Source organism: Eublepharis macularius, chromosome 2, assembly GCF_028583425.1.
Source record: "Eublepharis macularius isolate TG4126 chromosome 2, MPM_Emac_v1.0, whole genome shotgun sequence".
Taxonomy (NCBI): Eukaryota; Metazoa; Chordata; class Lepidosauria; order Squamata; family Eublepharidae; genus Eublepharis; species Eublepharis macularius.
Window position 1 is genome coordinate 225,934,471 of NC_072791.1, and position 15,366 is coordinate 225,949,836.

At 46.7% G+C, this 15,366-nt stretch overlaps 1 protein-coding gene across 3 annotated transcripts in view; it reads right to left on the bottom strand.

Moving 5' to 3' along the window:
- Nucleotides 1-15,366, bottom strand: part of GULP1 (GULP PTB domain containing engulfment adaptor 1) — a 276,675-nt gene that overhangs the window by 57,756 nt on the left and 203,553 nt on the right. For all 3 annotated transcript variants that reach the window (XM_054972475.1, XM_054972476.1, XM_054972474.1), the window contains exon 5: nucleotides 2,346-2,417. In XM_054972475.1, the coding sequence (XP_054828450.1) occupies nucleotides 2,346-2,417 (72 nt within the window). The remainder of the gene's footprint in view (nucleotides 1-2,345; nucleotides 2,418-15,366) is intronic.

Genomic DNA, 15,366 nt, shown 5'->3' on the forward strand with positions numbered 1-15,366 from the left:
CAGGGGAGAAAAAAAGTAAACTGAACAGTTGACACCTCTTTATTTCAATAGCTGAACTAAGCCATCAAATGAGCAGGAGGGGGGCGGTGTCATTGACATATTTTCTGTGCCTTAAAGGCCTGTTGGAATCTTGACTGTGTAGGAGGTCTAAGACAGAAAAACGTAAGTTTGCTTGTCAATTCCTCAGTGAAGCCCCAGGTGCTACATTTTGAAGGCCTGATTTTGTAGCTCTGCCCCACACAACATTCTTCCCATCTACCCTCAAACCTCTTTAGCATATAAATTAGAGCCATCCCTAAGGTCCTACAGAAAGCAAAATGTGAAGCAAATGATGAAGTTTCTTCCTCAGGCTAAACTTCTAAGGAATTTCTAAAGAAATAAACGAGTTTTTCGCAAGAGTAATAAAATGTCTTAGGGTCCATGGATCCACACATCCCACAAATTGTGTGCGAAGCCATATTACTCTCACTGGAATCTGAGCAAATTGAAAGGGTTGTGCCCACGTACTGAGATTTTCCTGTCTCCCCTCCCCAGTATGCCCCACATACTGTTTGGGGGGTGGGTGGGTCATCTGTCTCCCAGGAATAGGGTTTTTTTTACATGCTGGGCGCCAGAGGAAGAGAAGGCAGCAAACTGTTCTAGTGTTCAGAGACCTAATAATTTTTATAAAAACTTACTATCCGAATAAAACCCATTTCTCTAAGTGTGGTGGAGAGTGCCCTCGAGTCATACTTGACTTTTGGCGACCCCTGGTGGGGTTTTCACTGCAAGAGACTAACAGAGGTGGTTTGTCATTGCCTGCCTCTGCAACCTTGGTCTTTGTTGGAGGTTTCCCATCCAATTACTAACCAAGGCTGACTCCTGAGCTTCGAAGATCTAACGAGATCAGGCTCACCTGAGCTATCCAGATCAGGGTAGGTGAGATGTAATTATGTAAAATTCACGCCATCAAGAAAAATACGGACGTTCAGAATAGTAGAAAGTAGAGACTGGAAAACGGACTCAATGTCCATAGTTTTTCTGGCTTGATCAATACTGTTAATTACTAAAGGAACCTATGTCCTTGTCACATTCCTGAGAGAGCCTTTCAAAGCTTCTTTAATTCCGCAGTTCTAGGAGACTGAAATGCTCTCCCTCTGGTTGCTGAATATTGTCATTTTCGTGACAGAACCTTTGTTGATATGGGTGATCTGTTTGTCTTATGCCGAGAGCAGAAGAGCATGGTTGGTACTCAATGGCTCCACAGAAACCCTGTCCACAAGTTAACAGTGATTGTGCATGCAGTGTGTGTACAGTGTATGGGCACCGAGTGGCACTCCATATTTAGTCAGGTACTTCTCAGTTTCACTTGTAAGGTGAACACACATTGGTGCTTTCATATAAACAGATGTGTGCACATGCAGGCAGGATGTACATTCACCGTATCATGTGAACAGGGCTACTGTGGAGGATAAGCAACTAGAGGAGTCAAAGAGGGTATACAGCTCATCCTGTAACAGTACTGCCCATATCCATGGGGACAGAGGTGGCATCTGAGGTTGTTGCAAGGTCTGCTCTCTGTTTACATTGTTTTTCTTTACAGCCTGTCAAATATATGTCTGCCAACTGAAGACTCACCTTGTGCACCTGATGAAGTGGGCTCTAGCCCATGGAACTTATGCTGAAATACAGACTTACTTACTCGATACACCAAAATCCTTGTTTATTTTTGAAGTGACAGATTAACACGGCTACCTCACTAGAACTAGTATAGTGTGAAATACATGTGTAATGTTCTCCCTTGTGCAATGCCTGCCAAGTTAACACTTAGTTAAATGTTTAGAGGCTAGCATTTCAGAATATTTATGGAAGTCAAGATCTTGCTCTAAATTCTTTAACTACATAACTGTAAAATGATACAAGCATTCATATAATCACTTATGGTGGTCATTATTTATTTATTTATTTATTTATATAACAAAATTTATATCCTGCTTTTCTGCCCTCATAAAGGCTATCAAGGCAGCATTTATGGAATGCTTGTATTCTTATTATACCGAATAGTGCCAGTATTTGAACAAGATGTATGAATTTAGTCCCAGAACATTAAGGGATAATCCTGTTGTTAATTAATTGTAATGTTACTATTACAGTATTTATTAGATCATTCCAGTTTTTGGTTGATATTAGTTTACATATTGAAGAAAGGCTCAGCACCTTATATAACAATTCTGTGATGAAAATACAGCTGATTAAAATCACAAAACAAATAATAATTAAAATCACATTACAAGAGCTACCAAGGTATGTTTAGAACAGATCAATCATTGCTTGGGTTTATACAACATTTGAAAAGTCTTTCCTACCTTAAGCTTTCTAACAGCATCTCTCACAACTTCAGTACCTTTGGGCTGCTCCACTTCTGTACTGCCAAGAAACTGAACATATTGTAATTTGTGAGAAAAGTAATGAAAACCAGTTTGCTTTTTAAAATGCCTTTGAAATAACCCATCAGCATTTTTATTTGCCAACAATCAATCTCTGTAGAATTGCAAAGTATCGAGAAATGTAAACACCATCTATCAGATTAAATAAAAAAACATTTTATTTATCTAAAATACCATTTTACAGCCACTATAGCCCAGTGTTCATTTTCATAATTAAAATAAACTCCTACTCTGTATCATTACCATATTGGAAATGTTACATGCAACTATTAGGAATGGAAGAATTAACAACAGTTGATAAAAGGATTTTACCCCCCTCTAAATAAAAACCAAGTTCTCCCATATGTGGAGGCTCTGTAATAAAGCACAGAAAGTCTAGAGAATAGTATCAGATGTGGTATATCTGAAATATCCAGAATTAGTTTACCTTTTAGAGCTGTCATTTTCTTATTGAATTATATAAAAACAATCTATATATCTATGTAAGCAGGAGTATTAACTTTGCATATAGTGGCAAGAATTCTGGCAAAATATTGAGGGACAAACTATATAACCCAAGCAAAATAGATTAGTTAGGAAGGGTTTGAGAGGTAATTAGAATGATAAAATTAACAGTTTCAAAGCATAATAACAAGTGTCAATTCTGGAAAACCAGTCAGAAATTGCTGCTGCAGCCAAAGAAAATGAGTTGGTATATATATGAATCATACTAGAGTGTAAGAGTAGTTATTGTGTAGTAGTTATTGTGTAAGATTAATTAAGAGTATAGGAATTATTGTGTTTAATGTATTCCAAATATGTTGAAATGTTTGGTAGCAGGGCTTTTTTTCAGCAGGAACGCAGTGGAACGGAGTTCCGGAACTTCTTGAAAATGATCACATGGCCGGTGCCCCCCCCCCCGATCTCCAGACAGAGGGGAGTTGAGATTGCCCTCCACGCTGCTCAGCGGCGTGGAGGGCAATCTCAACTCCCCTCTGTCTGGAGATCAGGGGGCGGGGCCACCAGCCATGTGACCATTTTCTCCTAGGGCAACCCACTGAGTTCCACCACCTCTTTCCCCAGAAAAAAAAGCCCTGTTTGGTAGTATTGTATTTTGTATTTTTCTAAAATAATTTTTTTTAAAAATCAGGTCATGACTGAGATTTGGCCCTTCTCCATTACTGTCACTTGGAGAACCACAAAATTAACCGCCCCAACCCTCAAACTTTCTGTACCAGTACAGAACTTAGTGCCGGCACATCATCATAAATCATGGTGTTACTGGAACAAACACTTTGGGTCAAGGCAAACAACTGAAAGGCACACGACGGCTCACTGTTACAGGACTTGTAGCCCTGTTGATTTCAGTCAAAACAGGAATGTTTCACTAATGCATGCAGCTTTGAGTGGCAAAGGCCCAGTACATAGATGCATATGCACAACAGCCTCATGGGCTGCTCATAGGTGTCCAAGAGGCACTGACAGAAAGGCCTGGTGGCTTTCCAAGCTCTTGGCCAGAGGGCCCGTGGGCATCATATCAGGTTCTACTCTGCCACCTCCCTCTCTGCTGAACTGTATTGCTGTACATTCCCCAGCTCAGTCAACTAAAAACAAAGCCACACGGAGACAGAAAGGGTTGTGTTGCACATGACACTGTGTGACAGGATGACATTTTCTCTTCTCTAGGACCTCCCTCAAAAGTTAGCCATTGCATCTGTTATGCCGGGGTATGGGTGTGAACAGAATGAACTGTTCTGGGTAAAAAAATTAAACTGCTGTTTTTGCATGGACAGAACCTTGGAATGGGGACCATCTTCGTGGTGGCGGGTGTTGGCAGAGTTCAGGAAGTAATTCAATCCACACTTCGGAATTTCAGTCAGTCAAGCAAGCCTTTATTGGCATATATAAAAATATAAAATATGCCGACTGACTGACGGCACTTCGAAATTTGTTTTCAGTGAATGTACTGCAAAAGGGTTTTTGCAAAAGACAGTAACAAACTGCAGGCTATTAATGCAACAGTGAGGCCTTCAGAGCACAAACACATACTAACACACTGCAGAGAGGGAAAAACAAGAGGTAGATTGAACTGCAACTAGGGGTGTGCACTTCGGGTATCCGATTCGGGTTTTTAACCCAAATTAGGCCCGATTTAGAAAGATTCAGAAATACAGAAGCAGAACTTCCTGAAGCATTTTGTGTCACTTCGAAAAGCTTTGGGGCAGCCGGCAGCAGAACTTTACTGGCTGTTTGCATTTGCAAACAGCTGGCAAAGTTCTGAAGCAAAATCAAGCTTCCTGCGCTTTCTTAGGAGAGGGGAGGGGGGAGAAGGAGTGAGTGATTCACTACAACCACCTCCTTCCCCCTCCCATCTTGTAAAAACAGGAGAGAAGCTTGAATTTGCTTCAGAACTTTGCTGGATGTTTGCAATGCAAGCAGCCAGCAAAGTTTGTAGAGATTCCTGCCTAATTTACAAGATGGGAGGTATGAGGAGGTTTGAGTGACCAGACTAGGAGTACAAGGGGGAGGAGGGAGGGGGATCAGGGAAGGGAGGGGGGAGTTAGGAGTGTCCAATCCCACTGCTGCATCCTCCTTCCAGCCAATGGATTCTCTGGAAGGAGATGCAGCAGGGGATTTAAATTAGAGGCTGGCCTTTGGGCCAGCTTCCATTCTGTTCCTGGCCTAGAGAGACTCCCACTGCTGCTGGTAGAGACTCTCTGTCTCCATTTTGGCTGGACTGACTTCACCTGACTGACTGACTGACTGACTGACCGACCGACCGCCCGCTGGACTTCAGGACTGATGAGAGAGTCAGTGACTCCCTGGGTTTTCTCTAGGGGGGATTTTTTTTGCTTGTCTGGGTGGGGGGGAAGGGTAGGGATTTTTTTTTAAAAAAACCTTAATTTAAAATAATCTTTAATTTTTTGGTGGGGTGGATTCTTACCTGTGTGTGTGTGTGTGTGTGTGTGTGTGTGTGTGTGTGTGTGTGAGCGGCTTCTGACTGGGGCTTCTGACTGGGGGGGGGGAGGCTGGTCTTTATTTACAGTTTTAACTTTTCGGGGGTGGGTTAACTTTTTTTCCAGCTGTTGTTGTTGGTGGGGAAACTGTACCTGTTGTTTGTGTTGTTTTAAAGTTCACTGTTGGGGGTTTGACTTTTTTCCTGCTGTTGTTGTTGGTGGTGATGGATACGGTTCCTGTTTTGAGTTGTGTTGTTTATAAGTTCACTGTTAGAGGTTTAAATTTTTTCCAGTTGTTGGTGTATGTGTGTGTGTGGGAGGAAGCTGTTCCTGTTGAGTTGTTTGGTTTAAAAGTTTACTGTTGGGGTGTACAGAGGGAGCTTGCTTGGGGGTTTGGGTTTTTTTACTGTTGTTGTTTGGCAAATTTGGCAAATTTTACAGTTGGTGTGCTGTTGGTGTTTCTTAGAATAGTTGGTGTTTTACCAACTATTTTTTTGCTGCTGCTTTTGTTTTGTTGGTTGGGTGGTTGTGTTTGCAGTTATAGCAGTGTTTGACAAGTTTACTTTGGGTTTCTCAAAGAAAGTAGATTTGATTTAAATAGTGGACATGTGAGGTAGGCAGGCTAGTGGTAGGCTTCTGTCATTGACTAATATTTGCCTTCTAAAATGAATTTTTAGGAAACGAAGGCTAGTTTCCCCCATTAAATAGGTTTTTGTAGGAGAAGAATCAGTAAGAGTTAGGTTGGGTTCTGTTCAAATATAAATAGGCTACCCAATAGTAGCCCTTTAACTAGGATTTCCCTGCCCGCCTCTGGCACCCTTGGAGCCAGGCTGGCACATTTTTTGGAATAGGCTTTCCCTTAATTTGGGGTTTAGGGCCAGCTTGATTCCTGAAGAGGAATTCAGCTGTTTGGTGTAGGTTTAGGTTCACACATAAATGAATAGGGCCCTTCAAAAAGATTTCAGTGACCATCTCCAGTGACAGAGCCAAAAAAAAAAAAAGTTTAGAAATAGGTAGATAGATGATAAATTTATACTTTGGGCTAGGCTTTAGGGTTTATTTTTAAATCAACTTAATAGCTGGTAGGTAGTGTAGGCTCAAGGGGGGCGGAGCATGAGTGAGAGGAAAGCTGAGAGGGGCCCCAGGGGAAAGGCTAGCACTAAGTCCAGAGGGGTGGAGGGGAGGGGGAGTGCTGTGGCTCCCCCCCCACCTGAGCAGAGGAGGCCCCCCTCTGTGCTGCTGCCGTTCACCAGCCTGGCTTCTGGTGATAGGAAGAGGGTTTGCAAGGCCCTCTTTCCTGAGGCATCTGCTGGAGGGCCACCCCCAACCCAGGTGTTTGAAGCAGGAGCTGGCACTGGGCGGGGGCCTGCTGCTGAGGCTCCCCCTTCTCCAGCGGTTGAGACCCAGCTGCTGGAGGAGGGGCAGCATGTGGTGTCTCCTGGGATGGATGTCAGACATCCATCCTGCTCACCCCAGGGACCCATCGGATGTTGGAGGAACTGCAGGAGGAACCTCCTGCTGGGTGGTCCTCCCCTGTTTTCTCTGAGGCCAGCAGCAGGCCCCTCATGGCTGTGCAGGAGGAAAGGGTACTGGAGGAAGAGGAAGGGACTGTGGTGGAAGAGCTCACATCTCTGTCCCTTCATCCTCATCACTGACGTGGGGATTTGAGGGACGGCCTTGCAGTGGCTTGTCTCATTTCTCCACAGTCAGGGACAGAGGGTGGCACTGGGGGATAGGTTGTCCACATGCCAGTCTTTGGTGTGTGGTATCCCTCAGGGAGTGATACTCTCTCCCCTGTTGTTCAATCTTTATATGCGCCCCCTCGCTCAGCTGGTGTGGATGTTTGGACTGGGTTGTATCTGCTGATAGGCGATCGATCTGACTCTGCCCCTGATGCCCTGTTGAGAGCTTAGGAGGCTGTGTCTGGATCGGTGGCACAGAGCAGGATGAAGTTAAATCCCGCAAAGACGGAGGTCCTGTACTTGTGTCAGTCCTTGGCAAGTAAATCCCCAATTTCTCCACATCAATCATACAGGTGATTTGGTTGAAGTAAACTTTATTAGAGATTCATCAGGTTCAAGGTGCTCAGACAGTGAAATTGGCAGAAGTGATGTGTAGAGGAAAATAATGGTTAGTTACAGAGGAAAGTCCTACTCCCAGTTTAGTAGCCCGGTAAAATTCTGGCGCGAACACCAGAGACAAAAAGTAGCAAAGTTTAGACTACGATATGCAACAATATCAAGTGAGGAATGAAATCATCATTCAATGAAAGGCTCCCAGAAGTCTTCACAGTTTCAGACGACTACTGGGCAGCATACAACCCCCTCCAATGGCATGTATAGCTGGCAGGCATACATGACATACTGCTTCTTCAAAATAGAATCCTCCTCTTACATGGGTCCAAGTTTGTGAGGGTAAGCTTTGTGAAATTTGAGAGTCAGTTTTGGGGCGCTCACATCAGAGGCTTTCACCCACTCTTTTTGCCCCTCATCAAAATGCATCCAAAGTATTAAGTAACACAACACCCCTCGTTTTAGCTTTGAGTCCAGTATGTCTTTGATTTCATAGTGCTGCTGTCCATTCATGAAGGGGGGGGGGAGTTCCATGATGCCATTTATCAGGAGGGGGAGCTTTCTTCAGGAGGCTGAAATGGAAAACCAGATAGATATTTTTTAAGTTCTTGGGTAGTTTTACTTCCATTGTTACTTCATTTATGATTTTGATAAATTGAAAGGGCCCCAAGAACCTCCAGTCTAGTTTCTTGCTTGGTTCCCCCCCCCACCCCACTCCAAGTGTTTAGTAGAGATGTATACATAATCTCCCACTTGTAATTTCCAAGGAGCTGATTTTTTTTTTATCAGCATATTTTTTATAATCCTCTTTGGCTTTTTCAAAAGTCTTTTTAATTATATCCCATTGTTTTGTCAGTTTAGACCACCACTCTGGTCCCGGTTGCTTGGTTTGTGGGGTCTGGGTAAAGGGTATTGCTGTGCCTTCATATCCATGAGCCACAATGAAGGTAGAGGCGCCTGTGGATGCATGAATGGCATTGTTATAACAATATTCAGTGAAAACCAAAAATTTGGCCCAATTGTCTCGTTGATAATTGATATAACATCTCAAGAATTGTTCCAGTACTTGATTAACCCTTTCAGTTTGTCCATCTGTATTGGGGCAGTAGGCGGAGCTGAGCCCTTGCTCAATCCCCGCCACTTTCAATAGCTCCCACCAGAAGTTGGCAACGAATTGTACTCTGTGATCTGAAATTACCTTATCTGGAAATGAGTGGAGTCTGACTACGTGTTGCAAAAACAGGGTGGCCAGTCTCTTTGCTGTGGGAATCTTGGAGCAAGGGATAAAATGGGCTTGTTTGGAAAACAAATCTACCACCACCAAAATTACAGTTTTGCCCTTCAAGGGGGGAAGATAAAGTCCACTGAGACCACTGCCTATAGTTGGGAGGGGGTTTCTCGGGGCCGCAACAGTCCAGGCGGCTTACCCCCTCTCTTTTTCCCCATTAAGCACACTTGGCAGGCAGAAATATACTGGGAAACGTATCTTTTCTTGCCTGGCCACCAAAATTGCCTTTGGGTTAAGTGCAATGTTTTCAAGTATCCAAAACGTCCAGCTAACTTAGAATCGTGACATTGTTTTAACACTTCCCCTCTTAGGGTGGCTGGAATGTACAATTTCTCCTGCTTGTACCAGCAGCCTGATTTGCCATTTTGCAGTACCTCTTTGGGTATAGCATCCCCCTCCTTTTTGGTCTCCTTGTAGACTCTCTCCTCCCAGCCTGTGGGAATGGTGTCTTGTTTCACTGATTGGGCTTGGCTTCTAGTAACTACAGCCCCTCCCAGATTGGATGGTGAAAACACAGTGTCCACTACTCCCCACCCCCTTTGGCTTTCATGTTGAGGCATGCGTGATAATGCATCCACCAGGAAATTAGATTTGCTGCGGAGGTGCTTCAACATAAAATTGATCTTGGAGAAGAACTCCGCCCACCTCAAGTGTTTGGTGCCAAGCTTGCGCTGCGTTTCTAGGGCTTCTAGATTTTTATGATCAGTCCATACTTCAAAAGGTACCTTGGCTCCCTCTAGCTAATGTCTCCAAGTAGACAGTGCCAATTTAACCACATCAGCCTCTTTGTCCCAGATCGCCCAGTGGCGTTCAGTTCCAGAAAACTTTTTGGACGCATATGCACAGGGGTGTAACTTCCCCTCATCGTCAGCTTGCAACAAGACTCCTCCCATGGTAACGTCACTCGAGTCTACCAGCACAACAGACTTACAATTTTCATCTGGGTGCTGTAGGGCAGGTTCTAAGGTGAACAACTTTTTCAACTGCTCAAGATTTTCAACTCCACCATAGTAAGGTTTGGGGATCATCTTGTACTAGGGCCTTGGCTACTAAATTGGGGTTCAGCCCGGCTTGGAAAACTTCTGTGTTTATTCCCTCTGTCCAGTCACGCACCTTCGCTGCATACTGTCTGAACTCGGCGGCGTACTCACGCATGGATCGGTGGCCTTGCCTCATTCTCTTTAGCTTTGTCCTAGCCTGCTACTCTTCCAGAGGATCTTCAAACTGGGCTCTCAAAGCTCTCACGAATGCATCGAGGTTCGTCAATTCAGGGGCTTGGGCCTCATATAGGGTAATGTACCACTTGGCCATGGCACCTCCCAATCGAGAACCCAGACGAATTACCCGACTATGTTCATTCTGGAAGGTGTGCCCCGACTCTTGGAAAAATTCCACAGCCTGCACGATGAAGAATCCCAGCTCCTCAGGGTCTCCATCAAATTGCGCTTCTAGCTTCCACCACCCCTGTGGCTGTGCAGGAGGGACACCTGGGCTCCCTGGGAGCAGCACCAACGGAGGGGGCAGCGGTCCCAGGGCAATACTAGCGCTTGTGGTCCAGCTGGGGCCCTGGGGCGTAGGGGGCTGGCTGGTTGTACCCCCACTGGATCCCTCAGGGGCAAGGCAACTGACCTATCAGGCACTTGCAGGATACCAGTTTGCAGTCTCTGGGCCCTCCATGGTGGGATAATTTCCTGAAGTGCCGCATCTTCCCACCATGGCAGTTAAGACCTTGTTCGGGGTGCTGGCTCCAGAGAAATGTATAGGGACTTCTGCAAAATGTAAGTCCTTGGCAAGTAAATCTCCAAGTTCTCCACATCAATCTCACAGGTGATTTGGTTGAAGTAAAGTTCCTTGAGGGGTGCCCGAGCTCTCTTGTCGGTTCATCTCCATGGCCTTGTAATAGTCCTCCAATTTCAAAGCGTCCAGACTGGCAGAGCGGGATCGGCACCCTTTTTCTTCTTTGTTTCGAATCCCGTGGGATCGAGGCTCCTCGAGGTTCCTCCTGTGTCTCAATAGCCCCCATGTCTCCTCCTCCCTGAACAGGGTATCCAGCCGGGTCATAATTCTCGCTCTGTCTTGATAATCCAGTGAATCCCAATTTGAGCGCAGCCTCTCCATCAGCCGCCTCTGCTCGGTGGCAGGATCAGTCCCCCAAAGTATGCAGTTATCTCGCCTGTCACCTAGGCGTATTCCTGGTTCGTGCCCAGTGTCCCACCAGAGGTCCACTCTCTCTCCTATCGGTGCAGCCGCACCGAGCCCATGCAGTTAAGTAAACTTTATTAGAGATCCATCAGGTTCAAGGTGCTCAGACATTAAAATTGGCAGAAGTGACATGTAGAGGGAAAGCAGGGTTAGTTGTAGAGGAAAGTCCTACCCGCAGGTTAGTAGCCCAGTAAAATTCTGGCATGAACACCAGAGACAAAAAGTAGCAAAGTTTAGACTACGATATGCAACAATATCAAGTGAGGAACGAAATCATCATTGTTCTCATGGCAGATACAATTCCGTCTAGCTGCATCTGCCCCCAAGGTCAACGGCTGCTAAAGTGAAAGTATTTTACTTCAAAGGACAGATAACACAGTGAGTGAGCTTCTAAACAACAGGCAATGAAAGGCCCTCAGAACTCTTCACAGTTTCAGAGGACTACTGGGCAGCATACAACCCCCCCCCCCCCCCGGGCAGGTATAGCAGGCTGGCATACGTGAGAACTTGGGACGTGGGCTGTTGGAGGAGGCGATCCATCTCCAAGCCTTTGAGGGGGCACCACTTGTACCCATACCATCAGTCAGGAGTTTGGATGTGATCCTGGATTCCTCCTTATCTATCTGTGTACAGCCATGCCATGATTTTTTTATTGTTATGCCACTGATGCCACAGTATATTGAATGTTTAATGCTAACCTGATGTATTCTCTCCTTAGTCATGTTCTTTCAATATTATAACTGTTATTTCTCCAGGCCCTCTAACCAGGATGGGCCTCTCATGTTAGCTCACAGAACTATCCATCTCCGAGCTACAGATGACCTTGGAGACTCCAGATGCCTGCTACTTTGCCCAGACGCTAGGAACCTATTATTGTGTACTCACTGTTTAGCCATAACTATAAAGGGTTCTCATAGAGTTGTGCACCAAAATCCTGACAGTTGTTTGAGAGCGGGAAAATCAAGTATAAGAATGTTTATCTGCTTTGCCTTGTCACTTCTACCAAACTCTGTGATGGAGTTCAGACCTGAACTGTAAAGATCCTAATAAAAGCTTTTCTACTGGAATCAATGTGTGTTCACTGGAGAGGGGCTGAGGGGTCTACCTGCCAGGAACTGACAGGAGGCCCAGATCGTGACGGTTGCCCGTGCTGCTTTTTTTCCATCTTCAGCAGACCGGGCAGCTAGCCCCCTATCTCTCAGCCCTACTCCCTTGAGTAGGGAGTTGGACAGCTGGGTAGGCAAGGGCACCGTCACCATGGGATGCATGGTGACAGATGGTGGCCGCAACATGAGGGCAGAGGCACGGCAGTTGGGCCAGGAGCGCATTTACTGTGCAGCGCGCAAACTTGACCTAGAGGTGAAAGCTGTGCTTGGGTTGGGCTCCCCAGGACCCTGCAACTCGGGACCTCCAGTATCTCCTGCAGAAATGTCGGAGGCTCACGAGTCACTTTTCGCGCAGTGTGAAGTCCTCTCACAAACTGCGCCAGAAGCAGGCCAGGGCAGGCGTGCCGGAGCATTGCTGATCTGTGACATAGTCACTAGCTGGAACTTCAGCTGTGCCATGCTGGAACGCTTAGTGGAGCAGCAGGCTGCCCTCAAGGTGTGGCTCTCAGAGAGCGATGCTTGGAGGCAGGAGGGTGAGTTCAGCCAGGAGGATTGGCTCATCATCACCCAGACAGTGGAGGTTTTGAAACCCTTCAAGGACTTCACTGTGGTGGTCTCGTCTGACACAGTGACCCTGGGTCTGATCATCCCTCTGGTGCACATGCTCCAGAGTTCAATGGCCTCCTTTGTAGACCCAATGCACCATGTACAGACATTGTTCCAGTGGTGTGCACACTTGTGAGAAGGCTGCAGCAGGGCATAGGTGCCAGGCTAAAACCTCTCACAGAGGGAGTCGTACATGTTGGCGACCATGTGCGACCCGCGCATTAAGGGCACTTTCACCGAGTGGGATGGGAACCTCACCCAAGCCAGAGATGCCCTCTGTGCACGGATGAGGCGTAGGTAGGCCAAGAGGGGCTGCTTGTCATCAGAAGGGTGGGCAAGGGGCCCAGCCCGCAGGTCCCTCTCACGCCCCTTCTGAGTAGGCTCCCCCTACGGCCACTGCCAGGATGTCCATGGAGATGGAGATGCTCTGGTGAGCCCTCGGGCCCTCTGGGATCATGAGTCGTGTGAGAGAGGATTTGGTGGAGGCAGTGGTCAGGGACTACCTTGCGGAGCCCTGTGAGTTGCTGTCCACTGATCCGCTGAGCTACTGGGCCAAGAAGGAGGCCATCTGTCCAGACCTCTCCCTTGAGGCACAGCGGCTCCTCTCATGCCCCCCAATGAGCATGGAGAGCAAGCACGTCTTTTCTTATGTGGGCGATGTTGTCAGCTCACATCGCTCCCACCTTCTCCCATGGAGAGTCGAGTAGTTGGTCTTCCTGAAAGTCAAGTCTCGGCTCTTCAGTTTCTCAGGAGCGGGCTTCCAGAGTGAATGAGGTGAGCTCTCTTTGTGGCCTGCGTCCTCTGCATGTCTAGGACCTGGGGAATCGCGCTCTTCCCTACATTAAATGTAGAAGTAGAAATCCAGCAGGCGGAGGGTGGAGCTCAGTGGCAAAGGGAATGCACCCTGCAATTTGGCCTCCCCCTGCCCCAACAGGGGAAAAAGGCAAACCAAAACTGTCCCAGCTCCTGTGGGCACAAATTTATTCTGATAAATGAGAAAACAGGCCCCAGAAATGTTCATTGCCACTGGAGGGAGAGACAGGTTAGAGACAGGTTAGGTTAGGGACTCACACAAACACAGCAGGAAACTCAGAGAAGCAGCCAAACTAAGCTATGCAGCTGAGGAGAATGTTGTTAAATGTTGTTGTTAAAGTTAAAATGTTCATATTGAAGGGGTGAGAGGGGTTAGTAGGAATGGTGTGGGTGGGTGCCAGCTGATGATGACGGCCACATTCCAACACTGCCTCACAAGCAGTTTCCAGTTCAGCCTGAAGCTGGCAGGGGGTGGGAGTGTGTGTGTGTGTGTGGGAATCCTTCACAACTGTGCTCTGCGAATGTCATTGTGTTGTGCTTGTGGCCAGGTACTGTTCTGCTCTGTGGTGTTTCACCACTGGCTGAACTGAGAGCCCAGCTGCAGGAAATGACAATGGTTCTGCTGGACTAAGTTGCAAGAATGTCCCCCAGTTCAGTTTGGTTTGGGTGGAATGGATGTGTTCATGCTGTGTAACTTAAACACAAGAAATAAAATGTTTTGGTAAGTAATTCAGTGTGTGTGTGTGTGTGATTCTCTGATTTGATGATAGCTGTGGTCCTATCTAGGAGACTGTTGTGATGTGATACTAGTGTAATCATTTGCCTTTAATGTTGTAACTAAAAGCAAAAAAAAATTTTTTTGAACCTAACTCAATGTGCGTGTGACTCTCTGTTGTGAAGGTTTGTCCTCATAGAGAACAATAGAGTGTGGCTGGCCAGCCTGCTCTGGGGGTGGTGGGGAATTTGGGGGTGCATGTTTGTGGCTCAGGTGTGCTTTCCCAGGGATGAGCTTGCACTCGGGCGTGTGCCCTCCGCTGTGGCACCCCTGGCCTGTGCATAATTGCCCTGGGAAAGACAGTTTAAAAGTTCTCATCCTAGAGAACAGTGGAAAGTGGCTGGCCAGCCTGCTCTGGAGTGGTGGGAAATTTGGGGGTGCATGTCTTTGGGTCTGTGGGCCTGCTGGGGGGTAGATTGAAAGGGGGATTATGCCTGTGGCCATGGATGCCACATTCCACGTGTTCCTGCTGTGGGAGTCTGTATTTTACTACAACAGGACAAGAACCAATGGAGAGTGGCTGGCCAGTAACTGAAGGGGTCGTTAGTTTTTTTGGGAGGAAAAGGTGTGATTCTGAGGAGCTGCTTGGGGTGTGTAGTAGCCAGACTGTGGCTGTGGCCATTGGCAGCCACAATCTATGTGTTTTTGCTGTGTGGGAGTATTGCCCATAGTAGAAATAAGTGGTGTGGTGGGAGAACCACCTTTGGGCGGGGCATAACATACCCCCCACAAAGTGCTATCTCCCTGAAACTTGAGGAGGGCATGGTAGGACAGGTAGGAGCAGGTCCCCGGGAAATTGGGTGTATTTTGCTTGCAAAATGCCACCCCAAGCCACCCAGAAAGCCCCCTTGTTTTTTCCCCATAGGGAATAATGGAGAGTGGAGGAGGATGGGGTACCTTCTTTGGGGGCCATAACATGCTTTGGCCCCAAAGTCCAATTGTTCTGAATTTTGCGGGGGTAGGGAGTCGTTAGAGGAGGGTTAGGAGAAGGTCCTCATCAAATTTGGTATGATTTGTAAAGAAAATGGCGCCCCCCCCCCCCCCGGCTCCCAGAAATCTGGAAGCATGTTCTCCATTGAAACTAATGGCCGAATCTTTACGAAGCATACCCGAATCATTCCGAATGGCACTGCACACCCCTA